The 16822-nt window shown below is 48.2% G+C and overlaps 1 protein-coding gene across 3 annotated transcripts in view; it reads left to right on the top strand.

Moving 5' to 3' along the window:
- GFPT1 (glutamine--fructose-6-phosphate transaminase 1) overlaps positions 1-16822 on the top strand; it is a 47013-nt gene that overhangs the window by 15317 nt on the left and 14874 nt on the right. For 2 of the 3 annotated variants that reach the window (XM_064472707.1, XM_064472709.1), the window contains exons 6-15: positions 3204-3338; positions 4353-4414; positions 5195-5274; positions 6255-6308; positions 9280-9385; positions 10631-10794; positions 11211-11306; positions 11603-11700; positions 13035-13155; positions 14814-14971. In XM_064472707.1, coding sequence (XP_064328777.1) covers positions 3204-3338; positions 4353-4414; positions 5195-5274; positions 6255-6308; positions 9280-9385; positions 10631-10794; positions 11211-11306; positions 11603-11700; positions 13035-13155; positions 14814-14971 — 1074 coding nt within the window. The remainder of the gene's footprint in view (positions 1-3203; positions 3339-4352; positions 4415-5194; positions 5275-6254; positions 6309-9279; positions 9386-10630; positions 10795-11210; positions 11307-11602; positions 11701-13034; positions 13156-14813; positions 14972-16822) is intronic. The other variant, XM_064472708.1, reaches the window with a different exon arrangement.

Below are 16822 nucleotides of genomic sequence, written 5' to 3'. Positions count from 1 at the left end.
CTCACCCTTCTCCATTCACACTCCTCCACTCTTAACACTCCCCCACTTAAACTCCCCCTCTCCCACCCCCTCCCTCTCTCCCATCCCCACTCTTCTCTACTTGTTCCCCACTCATATTCTCACCCGCTCTATTCAGCCCCCAACTCACACTCGTTATTCCATTCACTTCCTTTCCCTCCCCCACTCACCCTTCCATTTACACTCTTCCTCACTCCCCACTCCCTACCCTCTTCCCCCACTCACACTCCCCCTCCTCCTCCCTCCCCCACTCATATGCTCACACTCACTCCTTTACTCTCACCCCCTCACTCACTCTCCCACTTCACACACACTCCCCTCACTCACTCCTTCACTCACACCCCACTCACTACCTTGTTTCCCCACTCATGTTCTTGCACTGATACCCCACCTCTCGCTCCTTGTTCCCCATTCACAGTCCACACCTCACTACCTCATTCCCCACTCATATTCTCACACTCACTCCCCCACTTGTATTCTCACTCACTCTCCCACTCCTCACTCCCACTCACGTTCCCCCACTTACTACCTGGCTCCCACGCTCACATTCTCACACTCAATTCGCTTTACTCACACGCCCACCCTCGTTCCCCCACTCACCCTCCTCCACTCACACTCACCCTCCCACCCCCCCGCTCTCACTTCTCACTCTCCCACTCACTGCCCTATTCCCACTCACCCCCTACTCCTCTTACTCCTTCACTTTCACACTCCCCCACTCATCTCACACTCACTCCTTTTACACTCCCCCACTCATCTCACACTCACTCCTTTTACACTCCCCCACTCATCTCACACTCACTCCTTTTACACTCCCCCACTCATCTCACACTCACTCCTTTTACACTCCCCCACTCATCTCACGCTCACTCCTTTTACACTCCCCCACTCATCTCACGCTCACTCCTTTTACACTCCCCCACTCATCTCACGCTCACTCCTTTTACACTCCCCCACTCATCTCACGCTCACTCCTTTTACACTCCCCCACTCTCCACTCACGCTCACCCTCGTTCCTTCTCGCACTCCTGCACTTGCCCCCACTTGCACTCACTCCCCCACTCACTGCCCCGTTCCCCACACTCCTCGTTCACTCACTCACACTCAGCCCACTCACACACTCACTCCCCCACTCATCGCACACTCCTCTTACACTCCCCGCTCACTCCCACTCCTCACCCCATTCGTATTCTCACTCCCTCCCGCACTTACCCTTCCACTCACACTCCTCCACTCTCCACCGCTCACGCCCGACCTCCTCATTCCCCCGCTCAGTCTCACACTCCCCCCCCACTCCTCTGTTCGCTTCCCCACTTAGACTCACCCTGCTCATTCCCTCACGTACATTCTCACGCTCACTCTCCCACTCACGCCTCTCCGGCTCACAGTCACCCCTCTACTCATTCCCCACTGAAACTCTCCCCTCACTCACACTTCTCCTCGCTCCCCCATTCATTACCCCATTCCCCTGCACCCCCACGCTCGCTCACACACCACCCCCGTATTCCTCACACTCGCTCCCCCACTCAGATTCTCACGCTAATTCACTCCCTTACTCACACACTCGCCCCTGCCCATTCTCACGCTTCCTTTGCACTCCCACTCCTCCACCCTCCCGCCTCCCTCCCCCACTTGTACCCTTCCAGTCACACTCCCTGGCTCACACTGCTGCTCACTCCCCACTCGTATTCTCACGCTCCCTCCCACTCCCACCTCCAGTCACGTGCCCCCATTCTCCCACGCCTGCTCTCCCTCTCCCACTCCCTTCCACGCCCCCACTAGTTTCACCCCTGCACTCGCTCCCCCCGCGCTCACTCCTCCATTCCTGCCTCCCCGCTCATTCTTGTACTTGCACTCCCCCGTTCACTCCCTCCCTTGGTCCCCCACTCATGCTCACCCCCCACCCACACTCGTTCCCCTGTTCCTAGTCACTCGTGCACCCGTGCTCACGCTCAGGTGCACACGTACTCGCGTTTCCACTCAGACCCACTCCCCCAGTCACACTGAAGCGACTCCCCCAGTCAACGCTCGCGTTCTCAGTTACACTCACTTCGCTTGCACATTCTCCCCTCCACGTTAGAGCGCCCACTCGCCTCCACCTGCGCTCGCACTCCTCGCGCCCGGCACGCACGCCCGCTCCCCACTCGGCACTCGCGCTCTCCCGCTTGCATTCGCGTCACTCGCACGCACGCGCTCCGCCTCACGTTTGCACTCACGTGCACGCTCGCGTTCGCTTGCAGCGTGGCCTGTGCGCTCACACTCACCCCGGCTCGCACGCGTGCTCTTCCCCGGCACTTACCCCCTGCTCGCACGCGCGCCTGTCCTCGCTCTCCCACTCCTCGCTCCCATTAACGGAGTGGGAAGCAGAAGGGAAAGAATGAAAAGGAAGGAGGTACGGATGGCAGAGAAAGGAAAGATGGGAGGGAAAGGGAAGAACGAGGGATGAAAGGGAAAGGAAGGGAAGAAGGAAGGAAATGGGAAGCAAGAAAAGGAAAGGAATGAAAAGGAAATGGGAGAAGGGAAAGGAGGGAAGAGGAAGGGCAGGATGGAAGAGAGGAAAGGCAGGAGGGAAGGAGACAGGGAAAGGAACATGTAGGAAGGAGAAAGAAGGAAGAGAAGAAAAGGAAGAAGAAAGGTGGGAAAGAAGGAGGAAAGGCAAGCAGGAAGAGAAGAAAAGAAGGAAAGTGGGAAAAGGAAGGAAAAAAGGAAGAGGAAATGCAGTATGGAAGAATAAAAGCAAGGAAAGGTAGGAAAGAAGAGGGAAAAAGGGAAGGAAGAGGAAAGGCAGGAAAGGATGAAAGAAAGCCAAGTATAAAGGAAGGAGAAAGGAAAGGCAGGAGAGAAGGCTGGAAAAAAGGAAAGGCAAGATAAAAGGGAAGGGAAAAGGAAAGGTGGGGAGGAAGGCAGGAGAAAAGGAAAGGCATGAGAAAAAAGGAAGGAAAAAGTTAAAGGCAGAAAAAAGGAAAGGGTGGAATGAGAGGTAAAAAGGAAAGGCAGGAAAAAGGAAGGAGGAAGAAATCCAGGAGAAAAGGAAGGAAAAATTAAGGAAGAAAAGGAAGGAAATGCAGAAGATGAGGGGAAGGAAGGGAAAGGAGGGCTGGAACTTTCTTTCCAGCAAAAGCTGGAAGAGCAAGGCGGGAAGGGAAGGCAGAGGGACGCTTACCCAACGCATGCTGTCGCCGCAGGAGAGCAAGGGCTACGACTTTGAGTCGGAGACGGACACGGAGAGCATCGCCAAACTGGTCAAGTACATGTACGACAACCGGGACAGCGACGACATCAGCTTCACCACGCTGGTGGAGAGGGTCATCCAGCAGCTGGTAACGCTGGGAGCAGGGTGTGGGGTGGGGACACGGGGACGGACGGGGGGACGCACCCCAATACAGACAGACAGACACAGAGAATAACAACTATACTCCAGTATTGCCCAGGGGAATGCGGCTGGTGCAGCACCGTGCCTGTGCCAGGCTGTGCTGCAGGATGTCCTGCAGCACACGCTGAGGAGTGTTTCTGTCTTTCCTGCCTCTGACAGTTCATCTCAGACATACATTTGGTTTTTCTTCAACATTAGTCAATACTTACGTGAAAAATGTCTACGTTTTGGGGCGCAGTATCTCGCAGCAGCTGGGCCCTGGTGTGTTGGGGGGCGAGTGTGCGGTGGGTGGGAGCCAGGGTGGGACAGAGTGAAAATGGGTCCCTGCTTCCAGTCATCCCCGAAACCTTCATCTGGAGGAGCTGCTGACCCCTTGTGGGAACCGCGCCGCATAGCGTGTGGTTCCACGTGTCGGTTCTTGCCGAGTCGTGCACGGGAACAGGATCCCTCTGCAATTTACCTCTGGTCCCAGAGCGCCCTGGGCAGGAGGCAGGGTTTCAGGGACTTGCCTGGCAGGAGCTGTAGCAGCAATACACCAGGAACACGTTTCCGTGGCAGATTGCGGTGGTTCACCTGTATGTTCAGTGACACCGCACCCGAGCAAACACCCCGATGTTTTACTGCTGCTTTTACCAGGTCTGTGCCTTCGTAAGTCCCCTTGCCACGCTCTGAACTGACGCAGGAGTGCTTGTGCAGGTAGCCTGGGGTGCCCAAGAACAGTGTCTGGGAGTTCAGGAGACTCTCTGAGAGCTTGAGGGTGACCTACCCAGGCTCAGGGGAGGGACACCCTTCCAGAATGAGGTGCCTGGAGCTTTTGGTGGTTCCGAAGATGGCTGTGAAGCCGCCTGTTCGGGATCTCTTGTTCACAGAAACACGGGTGCAGCTTCTCTGCTGTGATTCCTGCAATGGTGGCCCAGGCCTTAAAGGAAAGGATAAACAGTTTGTATTTCTCTTGTTCCAGGAAGGTGCTTTCGCCCTTGTGTTCAAAAGTGTTCATTATCCCGGCCAAGCAGTTGGTACCAGGTAAGTGTTACCATGGGAAAGAACATCCACGTTGCACCCTCTGGGTCACTTTTTTTTGTCCCCCAAAGTCAGAAGACGACAGAGCAGAGGTGGTTCTCATCATGCTGTACATGCTGGGGTGAGGGTGGCTGTTGTTTTCCATTTCCTTTCTCTTGTTTTCCATTGATCAAAACAGAAAATTCCCAAAAATGTTTTGAAAATTTCTTAGTGGCCACCTGGATCGCAGCTAGCCTGGAACAGATTTTTGTCGACTCCGGTTGTAGAGAGCTCTGGAAGGAGATGGTTTTCTCTCTTCCTTTGTCTTTGCATTGGTGGCGGCAGCATGTGGAGGACTCCTCCGTTTGCCCTGAAGTTGGGCCAGCCTGGTGCTCGGTTTTCTACTCCACTTTCAAATGTCAGCATCGGTCGGGTTGGTTTAACCATACGTGTGCCTGGCACAGGCTGTGACTTCCAGTGCTGCTGGCCGCTCCTGGATAGATACAGCGGCAACAGCTGGTCTGTTCCTGGTTCCAGTGTCTGTGGGATTGCAGTTACTCTTGCAGAGTTTCTGCTAAACTTGAGACAGAGTCCTCATGACCTTGTGTTGTGTTTATTCAGAGATTCCTTCGCTCTGTCTGTGGCCTCCTGTGTTTGCAGCACTAACAACTTATCTGGGAGGAGCTCGCTCTTCTTTATTTCAGTTCAGTTGTGCTGTGCTGGAGAACAACAGTCCCTTCAGGTGGGATGTCGGGGTAAGGAATCTTTGGGTGCTGAGGGCTGTAACTCGATGTCGTCTTGCAGGCGAGGCAGCCCCCTGCTAATAGGAGTGCGCAGCGAGCACAAGCTCTCCACCGACCACATCCCGATACTCTACCGGACGGGTAAGTGTGAGCACCCGCCTCCCCACAGCACCCAGGTCCCACTCGCACGCAGACCAACGTACAAGCATAGAGTCTCACAAACAGCCGTCTCCTCTGGGATACCCATTACGCTTCTAACGTTTAATCTGTAAATTAAGCCATTATCAAAAAGAGATTTTATTTATTAAGGAAGTTTTTAGCCACATGCTGTACCACCATATACCTCAAGGTAGTCTGCTGAAGGGCATACTGTTGCTCCCTGGTACCTGCCTATGCGCCAGCAGAACTGACCTCTGGTTCTATAATCAGAGCTTTGATGTCCAGTGGTTGCAAGGACAATGCATCTTAATGCAGTAGAATAGAACAAAATAGAACAGGTCGGTATAGTAAAGCGAACAGTATAGTTAAATGTAGATACTTAAGTTTTATATTTTGTGCGGGGCGTGTTGGCGTTCATGGACTTGGTTGTCTTCAGGAACAAACCTGACCATTCTTTGCAGGCCACGGGCTTTTCACTATCAGAAACCTTTCCCCTGTTCCCCCAACATAATTTTTAAAAAGCAGAACGCGGTTACCCCATGCGTGGCAATCTATACGTGTGTTGTCTGTCCATCTTTCTCTCACGTGTGTGTTCTACCGCCATAGACACACAGTTGCACCCTTGAAAATGAAAAGTGGCTAAGAACTATCCTGTAATTTACCGTTGTCAGAGGAGTCTGAACCCGTTCAGTTACTGGGCACTGGACTAGTTCCCTAAGCCCTGCAGTGATCGAAAGGACTTACTGTCGCAGTATGTCGTGTTGCTTCCTAACGGAGCCGCTAACGGTAGCTGCAATGTCACGTGAAGAACCGGTCCCCGTAAGCTTTGTCCGTATTTGCTCTTGGTTGATGTTGGATAATTAGCAGTAATCCTTGATGTATGTATGTAACACTTTTTTTTTTTTTTCACTGATTATCTAAAGTTTGTTGTTTTGTGGTTTTTTTCCCAATTACACTTTCAGCTGTACAATCTATGGATCATTCTTTTGATGGAATATCCATAAAAATGGAGGAAGGTGGCTACCAGAGAAAAGTCTAATCCTTGAAATTTCAGACGAATCTCTAGTTCCTTAGAAAAAGAATCATAAATGAGACAAATACGCATTGTCTCTTTAATATGTGGTTATTGCTTTCCGTGCAGTGAAACAAATGGGGTAATTGGAATTCCCTCTTGATCAGAAACACCACGAGCAAAACACACAGCAAAAGCCACCCATCCCATGTCAATTACTCTGACATCATGCTCAGCATACGCACAGCATCAGCGACTTAGCGCGGGTTGTGCTGCGTGCTCCCTGCAGCTCTCATTATGCAAGGAAACAGTAAATTACCTTAAACAACCCCACAAAACAGAAGAGTGAAACCCTGTTGGGAGGCTGTGAAGAACCCTAATGCAAGCGCTCTCCAAAACCCCTTCCGGAGCTCGGCTTGTCGGAGCACTACGTCCTCCCTCCCGATCGTAGAGTGAATCTGAATGGCAGCTTCTGGTAGAAGCTGTAAGGCTGACCTGGGGCTGGAACTGACTCCCCTGTGCTCACTTACCAGGCCGAACCATTTTTAATTCACATTAAGTACTTAATTTTTGTAAAGGCTAACCCGTTGTACACGATGTGATGAACTAAGTTCACGTCTGAAGCAGGAGAGCGCTGTTCTGTAAGAGGAGAGGATCTGGTTCTTAGCTATGGTAAATACAGGTGATTCCAGCCGCAGGCACTGACGGCTCCGTGGATAAAATCTGTGCGCTTTTGCTGGAGGAGAAACAAACCTCAGTTTGTTGAAAGGTGAACTGTGGGTGTTCTCTGTCCAGAGCTGGTTCACCTGCATCCAAACATTAGGCGAGGTTTTGTTTCTTTGTACCAAATGCACCTCTCTTAAGTCAGTGTGAAGTATTTACAGTAAAAGTCTGAAGTTGGGTTAATTCCCAGGAGCTTTAAGAACCAAAGTCCTGCAGCTTTCAGAAGCTTTTCTGAAAAATGGACCATATGAAATATGGATTTGAGTGTCTTTGAAATTAGTTGTATAATGCTGTCATCTGAAAACACCCCTCGCGGAAATCAAAACTTCAGTGCTGCTCAAGCAAGCATGGAGGAGTCTTAAGAAGCAGCTGTATTAATCTGTGCTGTAGTGCCTTTGCAGAACTGGCATATGCCTGGGGTTGTCATAATGGAGAGTGAGGCGGGATCAAAGTATACTCAAAACACACCAGCCCCTTGCCCCTCCGCCCGATTTTTACTCTACCTGTCTTAATTCTCCATGATATCTCCGTTCTCTGCTTTAGAAGGGAAAAGATTAAGATATTACTTCCGTGTTGCTTCTAAATTCTTGTAAAAGGGAGGGAGGTGCTGTAGAGCAACAATCAGGTTATGCATAGGTAAACGGGCGATCTATGGACAAATCCGTGGTTAACATCATGACCGTAATTGGCTGGTGATGTACTCACTGTGACTTTCCAGTCGCCCCTCGGTCCCCTCACCACACGCATACAGTGCTTGTGTCCGTGCACAGTAGGAACATGTTCCACTTCACAGCTCAGTGTAGAATCTGTCCTGCAGGAAAGCAATGCAACATAATAAAGTCAATGCAGGGAAATGTATTTTGAGAAACAAAATTTGCATGTTTTGATCAAGTGTGGGTGCTTCTGTTGGAGAACGGCCACTAACACCTTTGCTCTGTCCTCTCTCAGTAACAAATCGGTCTGTCCTGTCTCAGCTCAACATCAAAGGAGTTGTTTTTCTCATTTACTGACTTAATAACTAAAATGGAGGGCTCTAAATTGTTGGCTGAGCGGAACCTTCTTATTGAGTATCAACATGAAAGCAGTATTTTTTTCTTTTATACTTCTCTAAAGGAAAATGTAATCTAAACACCATGAGCTCTACTTAGATCACTGAATCAGGTCAGTATCCAGTAGGCGAAACACAGCATTAGAGCTTGTGAAATAAATATCTACTAGAGAACCCTCCATGTTGTTGTTCTTCAGCAATAGTCACGTTTAGCTAGCAAAGCTAACCCACCCACCCCCACCCCTTACCATACCCTGCACAACGACTGGCAAACAATTTTATTCGAGCAGTAGGTATTTTGGTCCTCATCTGCACTCCTGATAAGCCTCGCCACTCAGATGTATTTTCTGCAGCGAAAGAGGCAGCGGAGCATTGGGAATTGCCGGAGTGCTTCAGAAAGGATCCCTGGCGGAGTAGTGAACTTTCTGAAGGCGTAGTACAAGTTTTTCAGAAGTTGACTCTTAGTCCTGTGTCCTTCAGTACACCAAGATACCTCCCTGCGGAAGGCTCGCAGCAGTTTACCAGCTGTACAATTTTTGGATCAGAAGGAGGTGGTTGTATTTGATGGCTCACGAACAACGGTGACTATTTCCTGATCTGTGTCTGAACACTTTAGCTCAGCCAGACAGAAACAGGTTTGGGTTACCTCTGCCAGTGCTCAGTGAAACAGTGTGGCTGCACAGGTGGCAGCCCTGAAAGAATTTCCCCAGAGCTGAGAATATCTGACAAAGAAAGAGCAATCCTGCTCGATTCCTCAAAGCCCCAGGAAAGGTAGTGAAACGAAAGCACAGGAGAAACTTCAAATGATAAACAGGGCAGATACACCTGGGAAAATGTTGTTAAATGTGACTGCTCATAAAGCAGCTTGAATTCTCTTCTCCTAGTGGAGCCACACATAAACTTTCATTTGAATTTTTACTGCTATTTTCCTCTAAACTTAAAAGTCTGCACTAACATCACACTTGCAGACTTAACTCAAAAGCACGTACAGCCCTTGCAAGCAAGCTGAGAACGGGCACAACAATACAAGTGCTGGCATGCTGCCCTCTTCGAATGTCGCTATTGAATTTACTGCAGCCACGCACAGTGATGAAAATAGTGCTTCATGTTGGTACCAAGCCTTGGGACCTCTGGCTGAGACTGACGTTGCAGCTGCCTTCCAGAGTCGTCAGTCCGTGCGGTACCTAATCCTCGTGTCTTCCAGGGAAAGACAAGAAGGGAAGTTGCAACCTGTCCCGTGTTGACAGTACCACCTGCCTTTTCCCCGTTGAGGAGAAAGCTGTCGAGTACTACTTTGCTTCTGACGCTAGGTAATGTTTTTCAGTGTCTTCTAGTGTATCTAAAAATACGCCGTTTAAAGCTGAGGCCTGGAACGAGAGAGGGGGAGGCTGTGCTTTCTTTATGGATAATAGTAAATTAGGTATATGTGGCCATTCTTTACAAACATGAACTAGTGGCTGTGTGCAGCCCTGAAAGAGACAGAGGTGGATGAGATGAGGGTGTCTGGTAAAGAACTGAGCGCTCGCTGTGGGACGGTGGTGGTAGCCACCTTACGCACAGCTGTTGGTAAGAGTCCAGGGTGTGGTAGCAAACCTAGAGAGCACGGCCCTAAGTGACCAGGTCGGATGCTAATTATCGGGAGAATGGTGTTGATTCTCCAGGGCTCTCTGCACACGTGCAATTCCTTTATCATCAAAGGTGGCTTATTTTAATCCCAGTGGAGGGAGGAAAAACTTGACAGCAGCTGTACCAGAACTTTTGCTTTTCTCCATAGTAGGGCAATGAATACTTGTTCCAGAAACGTAAAAATACTGCTGTGGTTGACCTCTGCAGCGCTTCATGTCAGGGCATTTTGGAGAGTCTTAGGACACCCTCATGTGTTCTGATTTTTAGCGAGCTTTTCAGTGACTTGCCCAAGGTGAGACCAAAAGCTGCTAAAACGGAGCCGATGTATTTCCGTGCAGCCTGCCTTGTTCAGCTGAGAGAGTACGGACTGAAGCCTGCTCAAAGATTTTAAGCCCCACTGGTAATTCCAGTATTGACATTCCCCAAGTAAACTGCAGGCAGGGAAGGTATTCAGTAGTACCTAATTCTTGGAGTGCTTCTAGGTGGATCTCGGAGTACTTTAATAGGGAGCCAGGCTGTCCCCAGTTTCACAGATGGAAAATGAGGTGCAGGGAGGAACATGGCTTATCGCTGGAAAAACCAAGAGAGGCCTCCACACCTGTAGCTGAGCACCCTGCATGCCCTGACTTCTGCTCTCTAGCTCCTAACGGTTAGATCACGTTGCTGCACGTGCTGCTTTGTCTGAGGAATTCATAGTTTCTTCCTAAAGCAGGCACTGAAATTAATAATGAGGTCGGTGGAAAAAATCCAGTTATATTGGCAGTGTGGAAATGTACTTTACAGCACTCCTCTTATTTTAAAAGAAAAATTCCATTGAAATGAGTAACCTTCTTGAATCAAAAGCTGTATGTTGGATTATAAATAGGGCTGTAGCCCTCGTCTTTCTGTGAAGAATAATGTCTTATGGCAAACGGTGTATGCTTTTATAGTGCTGTCATTGAGCATACCAACAGAGTGATTTTCCTTGAAGATGATGATGTAGCAGCTGTGGTCGATGGCCGTCTTTCCATCCACCGGATTAAGCGCACAGCAGGCGATCACCCCGGACGCGCCGTCCAAACCCTGCAGATGGAACTTCAGCAAATTATGAAGGGTAAAATCTTTTGGCTGTCGCCTGTGTAGATGCACAGGTCCTCCCTGGAGTCCCAGAGTAAGTCAGTTTGAAAAAGACCTCTGGAGGTCATCTGGTCCAATCCCTGGGTTAAAAGCAGGGCCCAGTAGATCAGAGGGCTGAGGATTTTGCCTCCTGCTTGGAGGCATCCATTTTTTCCAACGCCGATGCCTAGCAGGCTTGCCATCCCGGACCTGACCCTTCACTGACATGTTCTAGTAACTGGACTCTAGCTCTTGTGATGAGCTGATGCTTTGGTAGAAAAAGAAATATCATCTCTGGCTGGTAACTGGCCTGTTAGTGACTCTGGGCCAAGCTTTTCCCTATATATGTAGGAAAAATGTGAATTACCAGGAGATAAAGTGTTCTCATTCGTTTTGTTTTTCTTTCTTTTATAGGTAACTTCAGCTCATTTATGCAGAAGGAAATTTTTGAACAGCCGGAATCTGTCGTTAATACAATGAGAGGAAGGGTCAACTTTGATGACTACACTGGTAATTGCGATTAAGCCTCCTTTATTTTTGAGAGCTCAGTATCTAGTAGTTATTGACGGTGGTTATGGAGGAGGATGTAGGTGATGACATGGGCGATGAAAACATTCTGGTGTAAGATGATGTGCGTGTCTCACAGGGAGCGCTTCCAGAATGACACCCGCTGGTGGCAAGATTACGTTTTGTGATGGTTTTTTTTGCAAAGCGGTTGGTGGTGATTGAACGTGCTGCGTTAGCACCAGTAATCTTGAGGATTTCTGCTACCTGGCCTAATTTTTCTCTCTGAATCTTGCTTACAGTAAATCTTGGTGGGTTGAAGGATCACATTAAGGAGATTCAGAGGTGTCGGCGTTTAATCCTTATTGCCTGTGGGACAAGTTACCATGCTGGAGTTGCAGTAAGTGGTCAGTCTTGACCTGTTTGCGAACTGTAGGTGGAATTGAGCAGCGGGCACAGTATTATTGCGTGTGTCAAGCAGGCTAAGGTTAAGCAGTTTAGGTTTTGAACAGCCAGAATCTGTCATTAATACAATAAGAGGAAGGGTCAGCTTTGATGACTACAGTGGTAATTGCAGTTAAGCCTCCTTTATTTTTGAGAGCTCAGTATCTAGTAGTTATTGACGGTGGTTATGGAGGAGGATGTAGGTGATGACACGGTTAACCTAAACCAATGTTTAAAGGTTAAGATAGAGCAGGCACACACCGATGACTGAAGACCCTTTTGAAAGCTGTATATGCCAGACTTCCCATTCACCGCCAGCAGCAGTAGGAAATAAAAGCTGAAGAACTTGAATACTTACGAAAATGAAAATGTTGCCTGTGACTTTTATTGCTATGGAAAGCTTTAAAAAACAAAACCTGCTCCGTCATAAAAGGCGGTTGGCGGGGGAAGAGACAATGCAAGAGCAGAATGCAAACGCCGCAGCCAGGTAGGATTTCCTCCTTTGCTATTTACACAGACAGCAACCGCGCCTGCACAGTGACAGCGCGGTGCGTGCCCGGCGAGGAGGTTCCGCTTCGTACCTGACGGAGGTGCTGGCTCTGGTACAGCCAACCTGTCATTTTTCTTTGTTTCGTCAGGGTCTGCCCTAATCCTTGGTTAAAATGCGATGGCTGTGGATGAAGCATTTTTAGGCTGTAGCTTGGCAGCCCATAACGTTGCAACTGAAAGCGCTCCGCAGTTTCGCAGAGGACTCCTTTAGCTCCTCTCAGCAGCGCAGCGAAGCACAGCTATGCGCGCTGAGGTGCAAGGACCAGAAAAGGCAGTTTTTGTTCCTCTTGGCTAGCTCTGCGAGGTAACATTAACCGTAATCCATCGACCAGCCAAAACAAGGTTCTGGCTTGGCCGGGACACAGTTAGTGGTTTCTGAGTTCTTCAGGACCACGAGCTACGGTCTGGTAGAAGGATGCCCTGTATTATATAATGTATACGTAGTCTTATATAATAAGTGAGGCTTATTTAAGAACAACCTATGTGTGAGGGAGGCGTTGGCCTCACAGGCTTATTGTGGTGCCAAAAGCAGGGTCGCTTTTCACAGGGACAGTTGTGTGACTCGAGTATGGGTATACTGAGTAATTAAAATACAATCCAGCACTAATTTTCACATGGTATTTCACTAGTAATATTTTCCAGTGTGTGGCAACTGAAGGCTTTTTTGCACTCCAAACTCTTGGGTGTTTTTTTTTTTAAACACAATATAATATGCAACTTTCTGACATCTCCTTTCACCAGACCCGTCAGGTTCTGGAAGAACTGACTGAATTACCTGTTATGGTTGAACTTGCCAGTGACTTCTTGGACAGAAACACCCCTGTCTTCAGAGACGATGTTTGCTTTTTCATCAGCCAGTCAGGTACGGTCTCGCTTTACCACCCACTCAGTCCCCGCGTTCCTGTAAATGTTAGCTCGGGAGGGAGAAGGCAGCAGGGCCAAATTCTTGCGCCTGTCTGTAGGATTGCATGTGGTACATGTGAGAGAAGAAATCGGCTCACACGTACCAGAGATGGGGAAAAAATAGAGCAGTTCCCCTCCTGTCCATCTGCGTGCTGGTGCAGGATTTTGTTTAGCTGAGTCTTACATATGGTAACAGTAGTTTTGTTTCCTTTCTCTGTGAGGAAATATTCCATCAATCAACAGACTAAAAAAAAAAGTGCTACTGAGCCCTGGGTAAAGGCAGCTCGATGGTTTCTTTTGAATAGTTTTAGTTCTCTAGTTAAAGCACTGCCAAATCCTAAGCTATATGGTAGCAATTTTTTTCTTCTCCATATCAAGCAGTTCAGAACATCCTTTCTTTGCAGGGCCTCATGTAAATGTTCATGTTTTCCCTGGGTTTTTGGACTACACGTGCAGACGTTGCTGTTAGAAACTGTGCTGTCCCAATCCAGCAGGGAGCACGACAGGGCACACTAGGGGATGCATCTTTCCCCTGAAGTGCTGCATAAGACAAGCTAACAAAGATTTTCCTGGAACCTGAGCTTGGTCATCGGGCAATACAAAACCAAAGCAAATACTGAGCTCAAATAACCTCAGGTCCCCCCCCCCGCCATAAATCTGTTTTTCTAGCCTTAGATTCCCACCCTACCTGACTTGTTTTAAGTAGTGCGGTATGCAGAGCAGTTTTTTCCCGTCGGGGTACTGAAGGAGACATGAACCAAAGTAACCTTGGAGTTTTTCCTTCTCTGTTGTCCCCTTACACGTGCAGAGTACTTGGGAGGTGTGTCCTTTCAGGACAAAAGCAAACTGTTAACAGTAGCTGGAACACTCAGTCGCTTCTAGTTCTAGTCGCGTCTCTGGAGCTCAGCTCGCACGCAGCACTGCTGGGATCGTCAGCGCAGGGCTCCTTTCCCACCCCATCACGTTCATTTAAACCAACTTTTTCAGCTTCCCTATAGAATCAACACGTTAAGCGAAGTCCGATCTAAGCCAGCCTGTGTTTACACAGTGCGACCAGTTTTGAACAGGGATAATTAGTTTTAGACATAACCTCTTTGATAACAGGCTCTGCAAGCGCTCGTGTTGTTGGTAAGCGCTAGCAACACAGTTCCGCGGGTTTGACAGGCAGTGAGGTGGTGCAGGACCAAACAGGCTAGCTCTAGCTTAATGCTGTTGCACCCACTGCATGCTTCACCTCTCCCTAACGTCTTTTCCCCCCACCCCACCCTGCCACAGGTGAATTTTTATTAACCAGGAAAAAGAAGAATGTTGTGTCTGTTAAAGATACACCTGAAATGCCTTTTTTTAGGAAAAAAAAACCAAACCAAAACCATAGCCGAACACTGGCTTTTCCTTACACCAAACCCTATCGTTAGGTTTTATGTTTTCTAGATTTCACTGTCCTCATTTTAGGGTTAAAACACAGCGTGCTGGGGCTGAAATAATTGCTGACTCCTTTGACTTATAGGCACATACAAACCTGTAAGATCCTATTTGGGAAATCACTGCACTTTTACATCTGCAGGGACAGCAGTAACCGACAGGGAACCGCAGCATTGTCAATGCCTGTCTTTTCAGGTGAGACAGCAGATACTTTGATGGGTCTTCGGTACTGCAAAGAGAGAGGAGCCTTAACTGTAGGAATAACTAACACAGTTGGCAGCTCTATATCACGAGAGACAGACTGTGGAGTCCATATCAATGCAGGACCAGAGATTGGGGTTGCCAGTACCAAGGTAAGTAGTGCGTTTATTGACCTCACTGCTTATTATTATTAATTATTATTATTATAATTATTACTACCACTACTGCTACTACTGCTATTATTATTGTTACTGAAACTCCCCCTGACGGTGTTGGCTATAGCACGGGTCCTCAGTTAAATGCTTTCTGTTCCTGTTGTGCCGGTTGCTGTTGATGATGGTGCAGTTAATGCCCCGGTGCCCAGCAATACTCTTCGTCATCTTTTTCTTCTCTCTTGCAAAGGGCTTTGTTTTTTTTTCTTGGTAAATGAAATATTCCAAGGAAGCAATATTAAATATTGACAACAAAGAGGGAATTCTTCCCTCTGAGACCCAAGAGGCAAGAGTTTTCTCCTCTTTCCCATCATTTGTCTCGAGGTGCAGGTTTAAACTAAGGTCTAAAGATGAAAAGGGAAACTAAAAGACAAGATTATGGAAGTTTGGCAGCGTTTAACTGCCCTGAGTGGCACTGCTTTGCTAAAGAAAGCGTGATATTCAAGCTGTACTTTGAGCAAATGGGGGAACGGTCTTTTACAGAGCCCCAGTATCTCTGTCCACCTAACAGAACTATTCTGTGATTGATGGATCTGGCCACACGTGATACAGTATAAAATAACTTATTTTACTGCATTTCATTTTGATGAAGTGCTTCTGCACCATGAAATCTGCTTTGATTTAGTTCTATTTAGAGGCGAGATGATGTCAATCTGTTACATAAATTCAGCCAAAAACCACATTTGAGTTTAATAGTTCATTGGGGAATTTGATCATGGAAAATTCATGAATCTTTTACAAGAAACTGGTGAACGAGTTGTTTGTCCCTGGGATGTTTTCACACAGCCAACATTACAGTTTGGAGATGACTGAAAATGGCATTTTCTCTCCGGTGATGTGAGGAGTTACCGAAGTTGCGCATACATGAAATATGAACTTGAAAAGATTCTGCCCTAAGGTTGGCCAGAACTTCATTTTGCGAACGTATTGCAAACAACCCAAGCATTGTTCGCATGGCTGCTGGGAGCTGTTTACTTCTGTAACCTTCAGCTGCACCAGAACGTGGTAGATCATGCTCCATGTCAGACTCTGCTAGGCAGCAGAACTGAAGCTTTTCTAGATTCCTTCAGAGCTATTTAAATCTTCTCCAGGATAGCGCCATGAAAGTTTGTTTGCTGATTGGTTAGGAAGGGACAGAAACACTATAAACCCTAATCTTATTTCTAAGCAGCGCCAGTCCCAGGCTGCCACCACAGACCATGCCATAACATTTGTCTTAGGACTTCAGAGGCCAGACTTAGCAATGGCTGTTTGATGCTGGGCCTGAAATGTTTTTGCAAATAGAATTGCCATAACTCGAGCGCTCATTTCGCTTGCCTGCACAGGTGGTCCTTCCCCAAGGTCAGTGTCACCAGCCACTATGGTCTTTTAGACACACGCGGAGCCTTACCGCAGCGAAGAGTTCAGGAACTGGTCTTAAGGGCGGCAGGTGGGAAATCACTGCTCCTTTCAGCTGCCTTTGTGTTCCTTGAACGCGGTCCGAAACACTTTCAGCTAGCTGTCCTGTTGCCGTGGCCAGATGTTAGTGGTGGGCTTCCACTGTGCCTCTCCAGTCAGCGGGTCTGCCTGCCTTCAGTGTTTTCAGCATTTACTTGCAGGAGAGAAGGACGCAAAGAGAAAAGGTCACAAAATGGGATTTAATAGTTGCCGTGGAACCTTAGAAATATTCCATTTTGCTGCTTGTTTTGTAATCTCTCGGAGCCTAAGGAGATCGTGCCATTGCAGGCCTTTTCTCATGCATGTGTTTTGCTCAAATGAGATTTGCCCTGTGAACGTCATGTTCATCTTTGC

The sequence above is a fragment of the Phalacrocorax carbo genome, chromosome 24 (genome assembly GCF_963921805.1).
Source record: "Phalacrocorax carbo chromosome 24, bPhaCar2.1, whole genome shotgun sequence".
NCBI classification, from domain to species: Eukaryota; Metazoa; Chordata; class Aves; order Suliformes; family Phalacrocoracidae; genus Phalacrocorax; species Phalacrocorax carbo.
Note: the sequence above shows the minus strand (reverse complement) of the source record. Positions and strands in the feature narration are given on the sequence as shown.